Source organism: Pteronotus mesoamericanus, unplaced genomic scaffold (genome assembly GCF_021234165.1).
Source record: "Pteronotus mesoamericanus isolate MK-2021 breed Mesoamerican mustached bat unplaced genomic scaffold, CSHL_Meso_final contig_68, whole genome shotgun sequence".
In the NCBI taxonomy this organism is placed as follows: domain Eukaryota; kingdom Metazoa; phylum Chordata; class Mammalia; order Chiroptera; family Mormoopidae; genus Pteronotus; species Pteronotus mesoamericanus.
In genome coordinates this window covers 30,571,403-30,589,305 of record NW_026555234.1, presented here as the reverse complement: position 1 = coordinate 30,589,305, position 17,903 = coordinate 30,571,403, and the positions used below count along the sequence as shown (strand labels likewise).

Genomic DNA, 17,903 nt, shown 5'->3' with positions numbered 1-17,903 from the left:
TAAACATGGCATATTCAAGCAGCATCAATTCTACTCAATGGTACTTCATCTACAAGAGTTTTACATGAAAACAAAAACAGGATTTTGGCACAAGACTTTGAAGACATTTCACCACACTGAGCTAGGCCCCCAGGAGCCTGAGGGCGCCTGATTCGCTGACCCCCTGCCACAGCAAAAAGCCAGTGAGGAAGTTTGAGAAACACTGCTCAGAGCCTGAGTGCCATACGAGGTGTTTAGATCAGGAGTTTTTTAGGAAGATCATTCTGTGGCAAATGCCTGGATTTAGAATGGCCTTTCATGACGACTACTGGAAGTGACTGAGGTGGGAAAAAATTAGGGCCTGAAGTTAGACAATGGCAGTAAAAATGGAAAGGAAAAACCCAGAGTACAGTGGGGCTACACAATATTCCCATTTAACTCACATAAATTCAACTTTACTCACTCGGGCGGGGGGGAGGGAGGGAGGGAGGGAGACAGGCAATATGAACCCCGCAGTCAGGTTCCTCATGTCAATCACATTTTGTGCATCTCCCAACACTGTATGAGTCTAGTATTTCAAGATGTATTTTTCATAAAACATGGTCCCTAAACACAAGCCAGCTGCTTCAACTGGTGCTCAACTGAAGAGCCAGCGATCTGTTCCAATGCTGCAGGAAAGGACCGGCTGTGGGCACTTATCCTAGACAAGACAATCTCCAATGGGGCACCTTCTGAAAGTACTGCCAGGGATATTTTTAATACGGGTTGATTGTCACCTTACATACAGCTTTTAGAACTAACTCCTGTATAAAATGTGATTTTATTATACGGAAGAAGCACTAAGGCTGCATTCAGGAGATGAGAGAGGAGCTGTTCAGCATGTCCCTTTGTCCACCTCTCATTTTATCGGCTCAAGTAGGTCGGACAGCTGGCTATGGTCAGGCTGGGAGTAAATCACATCTTCTAACTCTCAATCCAAAGCCCATTCCTCCACGCTAGCTCATTTCCAATCAGAGCAAACACTGATCTATTTTCATGGTCCACAAAAGGAAAAAAAAAAACAAAACAGCATTTCCCACCCAAAGTTGTTAATAATCAAGCACAAGAACTTAGGGTAACTTTTTTTTTAAGTTACTACAACTGGCTAAACCTAAAACAACCTACTTTTTCTTTTTTTTTAAGAGAAAAGGTGTGCAGAAAAGATACCAACAGTAACACCTATGTTATTTCTTTTCCAAGCACACTTCCTTCCTTCGGCCAGGGAAGATTCATAAAAGTAGTATTGGGTTAGCCAAAAAGTTCATTCAGTTTTTTCCTACAAGATGGCTCTCTAGTAGCACTTAAGTTGTCTTTAACTTCATTTGAAATGATTTTATTAGCTTGTATTGCGACAGCTGTCCTATCTGGGTGCATTTTTAAGAAACGTATAAAAATTGGTGAATTGTTTATAGCTATTTTAATATTGAAGATGGAAGAAAATATGCAATGGCTATTATTCTTTATTATTTCAGGAAAGGTAAAAACACAACTCAAAAAAAGACTTTGCAGTGTGTGGAGAAGGTGCTGTGACTGACTGAATGTATCAAAAGTGGTTTGCGAAGTTTTTTGCATGGAAGATTTCTTGCTGGACATGCTCCATAGTCAGTTACACCAGTTGAAGTTGATAGTGATCAAATCAAGGCATTAACTAAGAAGAATCAACGTTATACCACTACCGCGCAGGAGAGAGCTGACATACTCAAGATATCCAAATCAACTGTTGAAAATCATCTGCACCAGCTTGGTTATGTTAATCACTTTGATGCTTGGGTTCCACATAAGTGAAGCAAAAATAACCTTCCTGACTGGATTTCCACATGCAATTCTCCACTTAAAACAAGAAAAGTGTTTTGTTTTTAAGATAAATTGTGACAGGCAATGAACAATGAATACAAAAATGTGGAACGGGATAGGTAGTGGAGCAAGCAAAATGAACCACCAGCAACCACACCAACGGCTGGTCTTGCTCCGAAGAAGGTGATGTAGTGTATATGGTGGTGCTGGAAGGCAGTCCCCTATTATGAGCTCCTTCCAGAAAACCAAGTGATTAATTCCAACAAGTACTGCTCCCAAAAAACCAACTGAACAGCACTGGACAAAAAAATGTCCGGAATTAGTCACCAGAAAACACATAATCTTCCATCAGGACAAGACAAGACTGCATGTTTCTCTGATGACCAGGCAAAAACTGTTAGTTTGACTGGGAAGCTCTGATTCATCCTCTGTATTCACCAGACACACCTCTGGACTTCCATTCACTTCAGTCTTTACAAAATTCTCTTAATGGAAAAAAATTTCAATTCCCTGAAACGACTGCAAAAGACACCTGGAACAGTTCTTTGCTTAAAAAGAAAAAAGTTTTGGGACAACGGAATTATGAAGTTGCCTGAAAGATGGCAGAAAATAGTGGAACAAAAGGTGAATACACTGTTCGATAAAGTTATTGATGAAGATGAAAAGTGTGTCTTTTATTTTTATTTAAAAACCAAGCAAACCTTTTTAGCCAACCCAATATTCTACTATTAACTAAACTCCAGCTGGCCAATCGGTGAGCAATGCTCTCAGGTATAAAAGCTTTTAATGCAGCACTATGCACAGGTATGTATTTAATAAATGATTTCTGAAACAACGAAAATGATGAACTAAATCAGTAATGGCTGGTAGTAGAGGGAGGGAGCCACGGGACATGGGGATAATGACAGGCTAATGATCGCATTATTGCCAAAAAAGTGAAACAGAACTGGACAAAATTAAAGGTTATCAAAGTCAGTACTCATCCCACGTGTTCTGGGGACAGAACAAGAACATGACCTAGCAGAGCAGGGCTCAGCCTCTCTAACTGGGATTCTACAAGGGATGCTGAGGGGTTCTCTAAGCCATGGGTGACATGGCCCATCCTCCTGACATGTCCATTTTACTCAGTGATACAAAAAAAGAAAACAATTTCGTTGTTAAAGCCAAGGGTGCAGTGTAGAAGAGAGCCATTGTTTAGATTTGCCTTGTCTCCTTCCTTGTAGAAAACAGTAGCCTTCCTTCCTATGGGTTTCAGATAAACAGAAGATAAGCAAGTCAATGATGTTGAGGGGAGACCCCTGCCAACCTGCAGAAAACCTCTGATTTCCATCAAAGATTTTGGACTTGTTACCACTGCATGAATGAAAAGAAGCCAAGTCTTCGACCCGTCCTTACAAGCCCTACATGATGTAAGCTATCTGGCCTAAGTCATCTCTCATTCCACGACCCCTGCTCATTCCGTTCCAGCCACGCTCCTCTGTGAATACTCAAGTGAATTGCTACCTCCGGGCCTTGGCACTTAGTAAGCCTCCATGACCTCCGACACTCCCCGGACCTAACAAGGGACTTCTACTGAGAAACATCTACACAAATGTCACCTTGTCAGAGAGGTCTCCCCTTCACTTCCCTATCCAAAGCAGCACCTCCATCCCCAAATTTAGATTATTACATAGCACGGGCCACTTTCTGACATTTTTAACAGCTTTACTGACATTTAGTTCCCAGAGTATACAATTCACCCGTTTAAAACGCGCAGGCCAATGGTTTTGAGCGTAGTCGCAGAGTCGTGCGGCCATCACCAAGGCCTAACTTTGAAACATTTTTATCACCCCATTAGCAGTCACGCCCCATTTCTCCCTTCACCCCTTAAGCCTCAAGCCACCGTGAATCTACTTTCTGTCTCTATAAATCTGCCTATTCTGGGCATTTTACATCAATGGAATCATGCAATATGAGGTCTTCCGTGACGGTGACATTACATTTGATATATGTTTACATGTTTAATCTTTGTCACTCTCCCTAGAGCACAAGCTCCATGAGGACGGGATTTTCTTTCTCCACCGTATCCCACTACATAGAAGAGCAAAAGCCTAGTACATGACGTGTACCAATAAGCAGGCGAATGAATGACTTAAAAGCATGTAGTCACTGGTCTAACAATGTGGAAGGTATTCTGTGACGTTGGTGAAGATTTCAAAGCCAGAACTGAGGCCAGAATGAAGTGGGCTGAGGATCCAGCAGGAGGTGAGGGAACAGACTACATCAAACTTAAAAATTTTCTTCCAGGAGTTTTACTGTGAAAGGGAGAACAGCAATGCACAGGGATTGAGGGAGTGCTGATTTGGGTTTTATGATGGCAAGACTAGAGCATGTTTAAAATGCTGATATTAGATTTACTTAGTATCCTGGAAGGTTGCTTATTATCCTGGAAGCCCAAGCGTAAAAAGCAGGTCAGGGCACAAGTCAATATAGATCTATATATGAGCTTAAACATATGATTTTTTAAAAAAATACGTGCCCTGGCCAGGTGGCTCCGTGGTTGGAGCATTGTCCCATGCACCAAAGGGGTGCAGGTTTGACCCCTGATCCCTGATGCTTTTCTCTAACATCAATGTTTCCCCCCCTCCCTTTTTCTCCCCCATCCTTTCTACAATCAGTAAGCACACCCTCAGGTGAAGAGTAAACAAAGAAAAAAAAGTACAGGCCCTGGCTGGATAGCTCCATTGGTTATAGTGTTGTCCAGCTGCGCCAAAGTTGGGGGTTTGATCTCTGGTCAGAGCACACAAAAATCAACCGATGAATGCACATGTAAGAGAAACCACAAACTGATGTTTCTTTCTCTCTCTCAAATCAATATATAAATGTTTTTAAAAGTACAAAATGCACTTTTAAGTAAAAAAGGTCATTGACAATGAGTTCTACCTCAAAATGACTTGGAATATAAAATTTACCATTAAGTGAGGCTTAGGGATTCTGGAGCGGTTTTTTGGACACTATAAAAAGTAGTATTTTAAATGATACACAATACCAATTTACCCCATTGCATACCAAATGACAGTCATTTGGCTATTTGAGATGGCACAGGGGATGCATCTCATTCGCAGTATTGAATGTATCTATATTTGAGGCCAAATTATTAAAACACAAACATCTGAAATGTTTTAGATATTGCAAAACCAAGAAAATCCAAGAGCTAGGTTTGTGGCTCAGCTTCATTCTGACGTCCTTCAGTGCCAGAACTAGGAATCTGTCTGTCTATAAAATGGATAATAACAGGGCCGTCCTCAGTACGGCTCCTGCAAGGATCCACTGAGCTGCGGCTGCGAGGTGGCTAGAACGGTGCCTGGCGCACGGCAGCAGGCATGGTCTGAGCCGCCTGCCCAGTGCTGGGCCCAGTGGGAGCTGCCCAAGTTCTGAGCCTTCTCCCCCACTGTTCAAACCAAACCCAGCTTACTAACTAAGCTCCTTAAAACCAATCCAGTGACTGCGCGTCAGAATCATCCTGGGAGCTTGAAAAAAATGCCAGTGACAGGGCGCAGATCCAAATGGGTGAAAATGTTAGGGGGCTGGAGGGCTTGATCTGTCTCAGGCAGCCCAGGTGATTCTCACGTGCAACCAGAGTAGCGTTCTGTCCCCACCCTCGACTCAATCCCCAAACTGCTGGCAGGCAACCCATTCCTGGAACAACCTCAACAGAAAACAGACAAGAATCCAACTCATTCACAGATTGTGGAAAGGGAAAAAAAAGAAAAAAAAAGGTCAAGACCCAGGGAAAACATTACAAAGCTGAAACGCCAGGCAAAAATGAACACAAAGTAGCAGCGACAAAAGTGTTAAGGTCATTCTCATCAATAAATACATGCTATTTACAAGGCACAAAGTAGCATAGAAAGGGGAAAATCAGTAAGGGGTGGGAAGCAGGTTATCATAGGTGACTCAGCGTTTTCCCTTAACACAAGAGCCAAAGTTAAAGCCATCCAAGCACACCAATGCTGGCTCTTCCTACTCTCGCAGGACCCATAAAGGAGGCTGGGAGGAGAAACCATCCACACCCTATCATCCACCTCACAACCAGTGCCCGTGGGAGCCATCTTAAACGAGCCGGCCACTTCAGGACACCCGGTCTGGCTGCACTCCAAATGTGACAAGGTAGAAAGGGACCTAGATTCATTCCCTTCACCCCACTCTCCCACTGAAGAACACAGATCCACTTCGTAGTTCAGAGTGAAAAAAATTCATACTTTAACCTCACTAATGTTACAAGAGCCCAGATTTAGGTTAAAGAGTGCAATGTTGGCATTGGAAAGCCCTGTTAGATCCTCAGCTCGGGGTGGGGAAGGGGGGATTCTAGCTGAGGGGCCCTGCGCTTAACCCGGCCTCGCTGTGTCTGTGTCCTCTTCTGAACAGCTGAAATAACAGGACCCTCTTCACAAGGCATTTAGCACAGTGCTGGGCTATTACTAAACACTAATAAAGGTTCATTATTTTACTCCCTATTATTATCAGAATGTGAAAGAGCCTAAAACAGACTGAACCTAGAAGATCAAAAAGTAAAGACAGGGCAGAAGGGATGACAAAGTGACGGGTCTTTAAAACTCTGACTTCAATAGCCAGTTGCCTGGACTTGAATGGACAACTATGCTTCTCAGCTTCCCATTTAATGAAGAACAAGTAATCTGTGGCCTAATTTTGGGAATGCCATTTGTAGAAAGAGATCTTAAAGGGGAAAAAAGATTTAAATTCATCCTCAACTACAGAAAAAAAAAATTTCAAAGATATTACACAAAAACTATACTCGTAGCTCTACCAAAAGGTGTTACATTTTTCTGGCATTTCTGCATTTTGTTAGATATCTCGTATATTTTTTAAAAGAATATAAAAACTGTGTTTAAAAAGTATTTAATATGTGTCTAAAATAAAATCTAGGCAGACTAAAAGTGAGTTAAGAAAAAGTAGAGAAATATTTTTGCCACAAATAGAACCTGTTTTTAAACACCTAATGTCACGGCAAGTAAGATGGCAGAAACAAGAAGAGGCGGAAAGAAGGAATTCATCCTCCATCCTGGTCCTGCGGGGCCCCTTCCAAGAAGAAAAGAACCAAAAGCAAACACAGATAATCTTATCAACTGGCTCTGCTGTCATCTTTCAGAGGCCAAAGTATGGAATTCCAGGATACAATGCCTGCAGGGCAACCACAACAATTATATGAAAAAGCACAAATAAAATGTTGAGTATTACTGCACTGGCAGTGGTGGGGCATCTAGAATGCAATGGAGTCAGAACGCCTGAGTAAGAATCTCAATGCACCATTTACAAGTTGTGTGTAGAGTTCACCTGAGACGGTTCATTAACCTTTCTGCACCTCAGCTTCCTCATCTGTAAAACGGGGATAATAATAGTATACAACCTACTTCAGAGGCCTGCTCCAAAGCTGCTGAGCTGCCCAAGAATAACCACTAGTCCCCATTCCCCTTTGTTCCTCCCCCCTCCTTGCACTGGCCTCCTGACTTTTCTCCCCTTCTTTCACTTCCCAGAGGCTCCTTCCAGCCCTCCCCGCACAGCCGCAGCCCCAGCCCTCCCCTCCTGCTCCCCCTTCACATGGCCTCCCGAACTCCCATCCTGAACCCCCATCCTGCAGCCACGGGCCTGGGAAGCCCCCCCAGGCTGCTTCGGAGATCACCCTCCCACCTCACCCCCCGGGTGGACACAGATCCTTCTCTTCATATAATAAAACTTCAAAAGCTAAACCCACATGGCAGTTGCTAAGCCTTCCCTGGAGTCTAATTTTAATGACTCCACATCTGTGCTCAGTGCACACAGGCACCCATCTAACCAGCAGCAGTGGCCCCATCCTTGAGCTGCCCATTACTTTTCTGCCTCCACCACTTAACCTCCTGGATGGAAGCTCCTTGAACACAGGGAACCAGCTCCGTCATGTTTGTTACAGCAGTGCCTGGCAACAAGAAAAACCTCAAATGTTCGGTGAATGGCTGAGTGAGGAAATGTCTCTCACTTGGTGGTTCTTGTAACTCCTTTCCTCTCCAGGTTCCCCTTTCAAAGTCTGAGGAGACTGGCATTACCCAAGGATCGTTATAGCAACAAAAACAGAAAAGTGGCAAGCACGTCTCTGAACACTTTGTGTTTTATCTCTTTTAATCCCTGAGATCATTTTTGATCTTTCCTCCTCCTTTTCCCTCCTCTGCCCGACCCCACCCACCCTAAGCACACCAGCCTCTTCGCTGTTTCTCCAGTACAGGCCTGCTCCCCTCCCAGAGCCTCGACATGCGTGTTCCCTCTGCCTGGGAGGCCCCCTCACCTCCATCAGGTCTCCCCTGAAAACCTCAGCAAGGCCTGCCCTGACCATGCTCTTAAAATTACAACAATCTCCACTCTCCCCCTCCCCCACTTCGTTATAGAGGTCCCTGTGCTCTCCCCCTTCCCTGCTTTATTTTTCTCTACAGAACTTATCACCATCTGACATACTACATGATTCACCTGTTCATTATTTGCCTCTTGTCCGACATCGGAATGAAACCTTCATGGAAGACGAAGAATGGGGCCTGGTGTATAGTAAGTGCTCAATAAGCACTTGCTGACGGACCCTGCAGTCGGTATTTCTCATACATGGAGACTCCGAAGCACACACAGAGTATTTGAGTAGCCTACGCATGCTCACGCAGCTAACAGATGGCAGAAGCACGGATCTGAGCCCGGACGTTATGACTCTAAGACCCACACTTAACTACTGTGCTTTCCTGCCTCCCAACCTGACCCAGATAACAATAAAGACATCATCACGTCCATGGAGCAAATTCTAGCATTGTATGTCTTTAGGCCGCAGAGAAGCAAGAAAACCCATCCACTGTAAAACCTTTCAAGAGAACAAGTTGTCGTCTAACTCTAGGCAGTTTCATGTGGTAAAGTATTAATTAACAGATTTATAATTTATACAGCAGTGATCATTTTTCTCAGATTTAATAGATCAGTAAAAAAAAAAAGAGAAAGATTTATCATACCACTTTATACTGCAATAACCCATGAGCAGCAAAATAACAAATTATCAACTAACATAAAGACTAAGATGATACATATTAAAATCTAAAAATTGTAGTGGGAGGTAGAGAAGCACAGACTACAAGGGGGCACAGGGAACTTCCGGGGGTCCGGCAAATGTTTTATAGTGGTTACACCAGTACAGGTATTTGTCAAAACTTATCAAACCGTATACTCAAAATATGTCCAATTTTATAACATGTAAATTATACTCAATAAAGTTGACTAAAAAGCAATTATAACTATCAGCTATGAATTCTGATTAAACAAATATTCTACCAAAAAGAGCTAAGAATATTAGTATTCCACAGGCAATATTTCTACGTCAGATCCAAAAAGATTCAAGATGCACAAGAAGTTACGCATTAGCTCCTGAAAAGAACAACTCTCAATTTTTCGTGGAGATAAGGGAGGGACAAAGAGGCGATTATCGAAAAACAGCAATAAAGAGTTCCGTAGGATGAGATCCCACCGGGTGGCTGACGGCGGACGCTGAGTCCTGCCTCGCCACCGCCAGCAAAGGCAGCCCCCACAACTGACTGTGTGCTCCTTCAGTCCTCTGGGTCGCCTGCAGCCAGGACTCCTGGACTCTGAACAGAGTCCAACCAGGCAGATCACTCACTGCTCTTCTCCACAGGGGCCTCCCCCGCGGCATTGCCCGGGACAGGTCTGGATGTTGAATTTGTCAGAAGTCTTAGTTGTGAGCATCAGAAATCAATTAGCTAATTTAAACATTGGAGTGATTTGTTTTTCAAAGGCCACTGGACAGTTCACAGAACCTCTAGGAAATCCAGAGAACCAAGTGCATCAGACCCACAACCAAAACTACGCCTAAAGGCACGCAGCAGAGCACACCACCCACGCAGCCAGGACCAGCCTTCACGGACTCTAGCAATGTTAACAGCAATCGCACAGCCGCCGCCGCCGTCCATCCTCCCCAGACGCCCCCTGCTCCGTCCACCACTCTCACCGGCTTCAGACTCGCACGGAGGCGGGTGTGCCTGGGCAGCTCTGCCTGCGAAGGCAGGCATTCCCCAGCCAGGGGAGGCGCCCCGTCTCTGCCCTCCACAGACGCAAGCAGGCGGCCCGCCGTCTCTGCGAATACTGCTGCTGGAGGTCGGCAAGCGATGGAAGGCTTTCAAAAAATTCTTCACAAGATAAGAAATCCTCAAAGAGAGAACTAAAAACAATCATACCCAGAGGTAATGCTATTTGGGAAGCGTGGGGTCTTTTTCATATTATTCAGTGTTTTACTCCATATATAAGTTTCAAAAGCTACAAGCCTACTTTCCTAGACTGAGAACAACTCATTAATGACATTTTCTAATTAAAATAAAGATTCCAATCTGAAGTAGCCGATAGTTACTGAACATGATATGAAAAATACCCTTAAAACTGAAATAGTCATACAATAATTGCTTTTACACATGATTCTATTTAAAATGGTGTATTTTGATACCTTCTTCTCCCTAAAACGTAAGCCACAAATTATAACCTCTTTTATAGACACAAATATTTTTAAATGTACGTTCTGCTTAAAGGACTAATTCTCAAGAGGTACTTCTAACCTGAATCTCAGAATGAGAAAAAAGAACAAGCTATGAAAAGCTATAAATGCTAATTCAAGCTGACCAATATAATACTGACATAAAAAGATATCAGCATTCTCAGAAAATTCACTTCCAAATAAGAAAGTTTACTTTCTATAGGAAGAAAGCCTTTCATCAATCTTAATATATTGTTACTATTCAGAGATAAAACCTTAGGACCAGAATTAGTCATGAAACAAAAAGAGGGGAGAGACAGAAACACTGGAGATGCCTTAAGGTCAGACCTGGCAAGCCCTGCCTCAGCCTTCTCCACACAGGACCACTGTACCCGCCACATCTCACACGAACGCGTGCACTTTCCCACGCAGACTCCCGGGTGCTCAGTACATCATGAGCATTTTATTCTCTCCCTGACAATTTCTCCATACCATAGACATTCTTCAAAACTGATATATGCATGTATTTTAAGAGATATATTTAAATTCATTTGCATATGGCTGACTGTCCAAAAAGGAAAAAAAAAAAAAAAAAGCAGATAAAGCAAAGTTTGCTCTCCCCGAAGAAAAATCTGAAGGTGATGAAAGACAACTAGGAGCATGCTGGATAGCAGGAGAAAGAATTTACATTTTCCACATAATTCACAAACTATTCAAAAGTTTACCAGTTAAGTTCAATTCAATACATATATGAGGACCTGAGCAAGACATCATGTGGGACAATAAAGTGGATACTAAGTAGGACACAGTCCCAGATCTCAAGGGGATAATAACCTGAGGAGAGGAACAAAGTAAACAAGCAGCTATTGTTATAGAAGATAAAATTGAGAAAAGTAAACAGTACTTTGGAAATTCAATGGAAGGGCAGAGTCTCACTAGAACAAGGGATCAGGAACAGGATAAAGGAAAGTTCCATCAGAAGTAGCACGGAGGGCAATAAGCAAGGAGGCAGGAGTTCAGGGGGAAGGAGCTGAGCTTAAAACCACAGAAGCTGGTTCGACCCCAGGCTCTGAGGAGCCTTTCCAGTGAGCCACTGCGAGCCCTGGAAGTTTCAGATTAGAGAAATCAAAAAGGACAAAGATGATTCAACTGCTGATGGAGAAGATAAAGTTACAGGAGGCTGAGTTAGGCATAGGATTACTGGTTATTACAATATAAGAAAGGATGGATCAGACTTAAGATGATGGCGAGATACAGAGGACGGCAGGAAAGAGATGCAACTCCTCTTTTACTACTGACCAGTCAAAGAGGGTGAGGAATGTCTAAGTTTTTAGCTTGGGTTATTTAATGAATTGTAATTTTCATTAACCAAAGGAATAAATTTAATTGACCTCATTTTCCTCTTTGTTCTGCCTAATAGGAAGCTCAGAGCCAAGTATACGGCCTGTTTCTAATACATGGGAAGCATTTATGTGCAGCCTGTAAATCTATGGCTTATTTTCCTTCTCTTGACAGGATTTTAATCTATATTTCATAGGTCCCCTCTCATTATTTTAGAATGAGGCAGAAAATAATTAAACAGGTGAAGAGACTGAAAGAAGCCAGAGACAAAGTAGCTGGTCCAGGGATATAACCTGTAGGTGGCCAACCCAGAGCTTTCTCCTTATCCTTCTTCCATCCTAGCAAAGGCCACATCCCATGACAGAAGCTGAAAAATGCCAGATTTCACTTTCTCTACTTTCCTCACAAGTAGTAGTGGCATGCGATCAGTTCTAACTAAGGAAACTGAGGAAGTCTCCAAGGTGACCTTCTGGAAAAGACTCCTCTCTGTTAAGAGGACATTGTCAATAAATAAATTCCTTTCCTATCTATCTTTACGTAGGCATGATGTCTGGTGCTGCAACGACTGCTTCGCAAACATAAGGCAATGAGCCTGAGACTTTTGATAAGCCAAATACTAAGTACAGAGGAAGAAAAGGGAGCAAAGAGTATAGATTCTTAAAAGTTATCATTAAGATGCTGCACCAGCCTTAGATCCTATACAAGAAGATAGGTAAGAGATCTTTTCTCCAGATTTCTTGTTACTGGACTATAAGCTCTATTATTTAAGCCATTTTTAATCGAGTATTGTTACCTGCCAAAGGCACCCTGACTGACACAACATATGTCATCATAAGGTCCGTTTCTGACCGACTGATTTTTAAGCTACTAACAAGATTATTATTACTGAGATGAGAATAATGCTAACATGTACCATGGTCAGGAAGAAAGCAGTAAGTCAGTAAAAGCTTCTGGGAGCAGCTAAGGATAAAAACAAAAAATGACTAACAACATTCGAAAAAAATGTGGTCACGTGTTAGTAGAGGTACTTCTAGGAGGCAGGAGTAAAGAAAACAGTGAACGTACAGATGTGCTCCGAAGTGGAGAAAATTAGGGAGACTTTTTTTTTGACAATGTTATGGAAAAGATAACCTAAAAATCCTTCCCAACAGAAAAGAGTCCAAAAAGTCTGGGTAAAGTATAAGAAATAAGTTTACAAGAAAATAAAGGACCTCCCCAAAGACCAAAAATCAAAGAACCTAAATACCGGAGCAGAAAGTGTAAGCTGATAACGCATAGAAACCTAGGGTTTCGAGGGCTAGGGCAGGGGCTCGGTTGTATGTGTGTAAAAGACATGTACCCTTTGGAATGTAATAGAAAAAGGGAAATACCTGCCTAACCACCGTCTTGAAGACAATTACAAAACTCTTGTTTTCAACCTCATACACTTTATTTACCCTTTATGAGAGCAATTCCAGGATTAAATATACATTTTAAAAAACATGTCCAGCCCTGGCCTGTGTGGCTCAGTTGGTTGGAGCATCATCCTGTAAACCAAAAGGTTGTCTGTTCAATTCCTGGCCAGGGCATATGCCTAGGTTGCGGGTTCTGTCCCTGTCAGTAAGAGACAACAGATCAATGTTTCTCTCTCATCTAAGTGTTTCTCTCCCTCCCTCTCTAAAACCAAGAAAAAATGCCTTCAGGTGAGGATTTTTTTTTTTAGAGTCCATACTACATATTTACATATCACAAACTGTTTCCTGGTTATTTCACCACAAACAAAATATTAGATATATATAAATTATTTCCCCCCAAAACTGCACATTGCTCAATTTTCCAGCCATTATGAAAAGAACCATTATTGAATCAAGTATGCAAGCTCAGTATATTTGCAACCATACTAAAGTTTCCAAATCTTAGGACTTTTTGTAAAAATTTTTATCATTAGGGTCTTTATAATAAATATTCTTCTAGTGACATTACCAAGGGTTTCAAAAATATCACATAAAAAATGATGTCTTTTCTGAGCTAATCTTATGACCCTCTCTATATTACAGATTGTTTTTAATCATTGTATATAAACCGTAAAGGGAACCCACAAAAGGATGTGATGTTTGGGGAGTCCACAGACTAAGGATGATCTCTAATATTAAAAAGGCCGATAGAAGGAATTGTATGTCACAGCAAAACAAACATGAAAACTTCTAAAGGTCCTCCTCTGAGTTTTCCTTCCCATTGTCTCATTTGCTTCTCATGATTCTTTGAAAACACATATTCCCTTTACTCATTTTCACATTTTCATCTGGCTCTATGAACAGGACCATCTGAAATTCTATTAAGCCACCTCCTTCACTCAATTTAAGATCATCTTCTTTCAGAAAGTCCCCTCTTCCTTTGACAGTCCAGACAGCCCAAGAAATACAAACACATAATTTATATTACCTTCCCGAGGGTTACATTTGTCCCCACTGCATTCCCACATTTATATAAGACTGAACCTTTTAACCTAGTGTTCGTTTACACACGACAGATGCCACAAAATACACCATCCCAATGCTGCTTTATCTTGAATGTTTTCCTCATAACCTATGTGCTCTATGGTTCAAGACTAAGCATGTATTCTACAAATAAGGTCACCAAATGCGGGGGAAAATAATCAAGTCCGGGATCAAGAACCCAAGTGTGAAAGAGCTGCACTTGACTTGGTCCTCCACCTCCTGCTGACAAAGGGAGAAGGTCTAGTGTGCTTTTCCCAGTCTCAAGGGACAGAGTAGCCTCCCGGGAGCACTCTGGGGTCCGCTAGGAATATAGCACGAGTTAGCAGAGAAGGGAGGCTCCCAGGGGCTCGCGCTGCATTCTGGTACTCGTTTCCACAGTTACCCACGTGCACCCAATCCAACCGCGACCAGGACTACGAGTCCCACAATTCCACAGGACTGCCTTTCCCCTTCACACCCGGCTACTGGAGCCAGACCCTAAAGGAAACCCCTAAAGCACTATTTCCCCACACACCGGGAAGAGGTCGCGCCCCCCAGGGGCTTCGCGGGGTCTTTGATCCTGTGCTCCCGTGCAGGGAAGCGGTCCCGAGGCACCAGCCTCCACACCTGACTACCAAATATAAGAAAACTGCGTCACACACTGCCAAATCCAGGGACCGCCAGGGACCCCGACAACTCCCCTGTGCAAAAACCCCCACCCGGCCTCCAGGGCCCGATCCCTCCGTCTCCTGCCGCGGAAAACCCGCAACCCGCGCCCCTGCCCCGCCTCCCTGTCCTGCAGCCGGAGTCCGCGCCAGCGCTGACCTCGCTTCCCGCTTGCTCTGGGGAAATCGCGGCCAGCGCCAACCTCAGGGCACCTTCCCCGCCCCCTCCACCTCAGCCCCTCCCCCTCCTCTCCCCGCACCCCAAGCTCAAAGCTCAGGACTCCCCGCCCAGAGACCCTGCCTTGATGGGGGTGGGAGCGGAAACACCTTACCCAAACACAGTCAGACTCCTTACTGCCCCCCACCCCCAAGTCCCTCACAGATGGAATCTGGACTTGACAGTCCACCCCCTGCGCCGGCCCCTCCCAACCTCCCTTTCCTCCAACTAGCTCTTCACCCACACCGTACCTCCTTTACCCCTGCCCCCATCTTGCACCCCAACCCCCCTTCCTCTCTTATTCCCAATTACCCTATTTTCCCAACACCTGCTCCATCGTATTACCCCAACATCTACCCCCTCTCACCACTCCCAGTTACCCCACCAGCCTTCCAATGCCCCTCCACCCACCGGACTCCCCAACTATCCCATCACACCCCAATCCCTCCCACCATCTCGCTCTCCCGTTACATCAGCCCTCATCTCTTTGCTCGCCCTCCTGCCCAGCTCGGTTGCTGCCCCATTCCCCCACCCCATTGTTCCCCCCCACCTCCGCCAACCAGCCCTCCTTCCCATTGTCCCCGCCCCCGCGCTCCCCCTAGTACTCACCCGCCTTTCACACCGAGCCGTCCGCAACGCTCAGCCCCTAGGAAAAATCCTCACCCCTGCGCCCCACTCACTCGCTCTCTCCCCCTCCGATGTCACCCCCTTGCCCTGCCCGCTAGTGCTTGCCACCACTTCCACCTCCATTCACCCCAGGCACTCCGGCCCTGGCTTCTTCATTGCACGTCCCGCCCCCCCTTCCCCCAACACTGAAACAGAGCCAGTCCCCACCCCCCTCACCTCCGCCCTCCCCTAGCAGGCCGGCCCCTTCCCCCGACGCCTGCCCCCGCCCCGCAGCGCCCGAGGCGTCACCCGCCCGCCTGGCCCCGGGAGGGGAAGGGGTGGCTCCCGGGCTGGGGCTCCCGGTGTGTTTCGGGACAGGAGGCACAGACGCAGGGACTGCAAGAGCCAAGTGAAGTGTTGGCAGCCGCCTGGCCCTGACCCGCGCTCGCTCTCTCTGTTACTCACTGACAGCGGCAGCATCCGAGTGCATTTTCGGACAGCTCACACCCTGCTAGCTGCCCAGGATCCCGCGCTCGCCTCGCGGTATCCCCACCAGCTAGCCGCACCTCGGCTGCGAGCTGAGGACCCGCCGCCAGACACTCCGGACCCGCCCACCTCGTTTCCTCCATTGGCTAAACCTTGTCTGAGGAACCGCCCCTCCGGGTCTCTCATTTGACAAAAGGAGTGCGGAGAGCACCGGTCTGGAGCAGTCAAAGAGGCTCCGCCCCCTGAAGTCCAATACGATTGGTTCCAGGGCCTCATCCCTGTAACGCCCCGAAGGAGACCACGCTCTGGAGTACCAGGTTGGACCTGGTTACTGTCACTCATCCCCGGGGGTCCGAAAGCGCGTGTAGGGACAAGGTTGGGGAATTGGTCCACCTTGACCCTGAAGCTCCGCCTTGTCTCCGGCGGGATTGGTGGAGCTGCAGACCAACCAAGAAAGATGGGTCGGTGTCTGAAACAAAGCACTAGAAGTGTTCCCCGAAAAACCTAGAAGGGGAGGTGGCAAGCTGGGCAGTTTGTATCTCGCTATTCCTAGTAGGAGAGGCTGTCCAACCCTAGCGCCTGGCGCAACGGCGGCCGGGTCACCCACTTGTCTCGCGCGCCTCACAGCGGCTCTCTGCAGGAGCCCAGTCCACCGAACTTGGACTGGGACTTCTCTTGCTAGCTGTTTCCTATAGCAGGAAACTGGATAATAAAAAACTGCCGCGTCTTCGCTTCCAGCAAACCCTCTGGTGAGGAGCTAATTCCCTTTTCTTTTACAACAATCCATCCTCTCCCCATTTTCGAAGTGCACTTCTTTATCAGAGTTACCACATTCCTTCCCCTTCATCACAAATGGGCTGTTCTAAAGGCTTCTAATGTTATACATACATATGCAAGCTTCAGATCGTATACAGGAATTCTAGAGCCACGCTCTAAGGCTTGGGCTCAGTCTAGCACATGGACAGGTCACCAGCCCTCGAAAGATAACTAGTCTAAGCCAAGACAACTCAAGTCCTTGCCTCTGGGAAGAGGTCCAGAAAACAAAATTGGCTGTTCCTTGGCAGAGGAAGACATTAGGTGAATTCTGACCCTTGAGTTTCCTAAATCGAGAATTTGCACCATTTTCATGAGTTCTGACCAGTTTTTTCAATGCTTTCAAACCAACTCATCACACCACATTACTGTAGTGAGCAATATTGAAGTATTAATGGAAGATCACTCCCTCCTCCCCCAACCACAGCATATTGTATACCATGTCCCTGAATCCCACAGCCCTGCTGCAGCTGGCACCAGAGCGTTGATTCCACTGATCACGAATCAGAGAATGGATGACACCACAAACAATTGGAAACATAAGTCGTTTTGGTTTTAGATTTCTACAACCAAGGCTTTTCTGAGTTTCATGGTTCTGAAATTTAGGTTTCAAACCAGGCGTAATGCTATACCAAACACCAGATATTTTAAAGAATCAAACCAGTTCCCCTGTTCCACACTACTGGCGTAATATATTCCATCCCACTTAATCCTTAATGTCTCATTAATAAATTACATCCTTATAATTTATAAAATATAATCTATGATATTTCTATCATTTAAACATTTATGAATCACTTTATCTAATCATAGGATCTCAGAATTGAATTTATTCACTTCTGGTTCCTTCTTAAGACAAGAATATCATCGGTATTGGTGACCTTTAGCCTGGCAGAGTGTCAGCTGGGCCCCACAGAGACAAGCAGCTACCTCTGGACTCTGAAATAGGCCACTCTTGTAGGGCAGAT

The 17,903-nt window shown here is 45.0% G+C and overlaps 1 protein-coding gene across 3 annotated transcripts in view; it reads right to left on the bottom strand.

Annotated features, from left to right (window-relative positions):
• DCUN1D4 (defective in cullin neddylation 1 domain containing 4) overlaps positions 1 to 16,239 on the bottom strand; it is a 68,309-nt gene extending 52,070 nt beyond the window's left edge. For 2 of the 3 annotated variants that reach the window (XM_054582154.1, XM_054582155.1), the window contains exon 1: positions 16,102 to 16,239. In XM_054582154.1, coding sequence (XP_054438129.1) covers positions 16,102 to 16,126 — 25 coding nt within the window. In that variant the 5' untranslated portion in view covers positions 16,127 to 16,239. Of the gene's footprint in view, positions 1 to 15,639; positions 15,689 to 16,101 lie in introns of those variants that run through there. The other variant, XM_054582156.1, reaches the window with a different exon arrangement.
• Between the last annotated feature and the right edge of the window lie 1,664 nt (positions 16,240 to 17,903).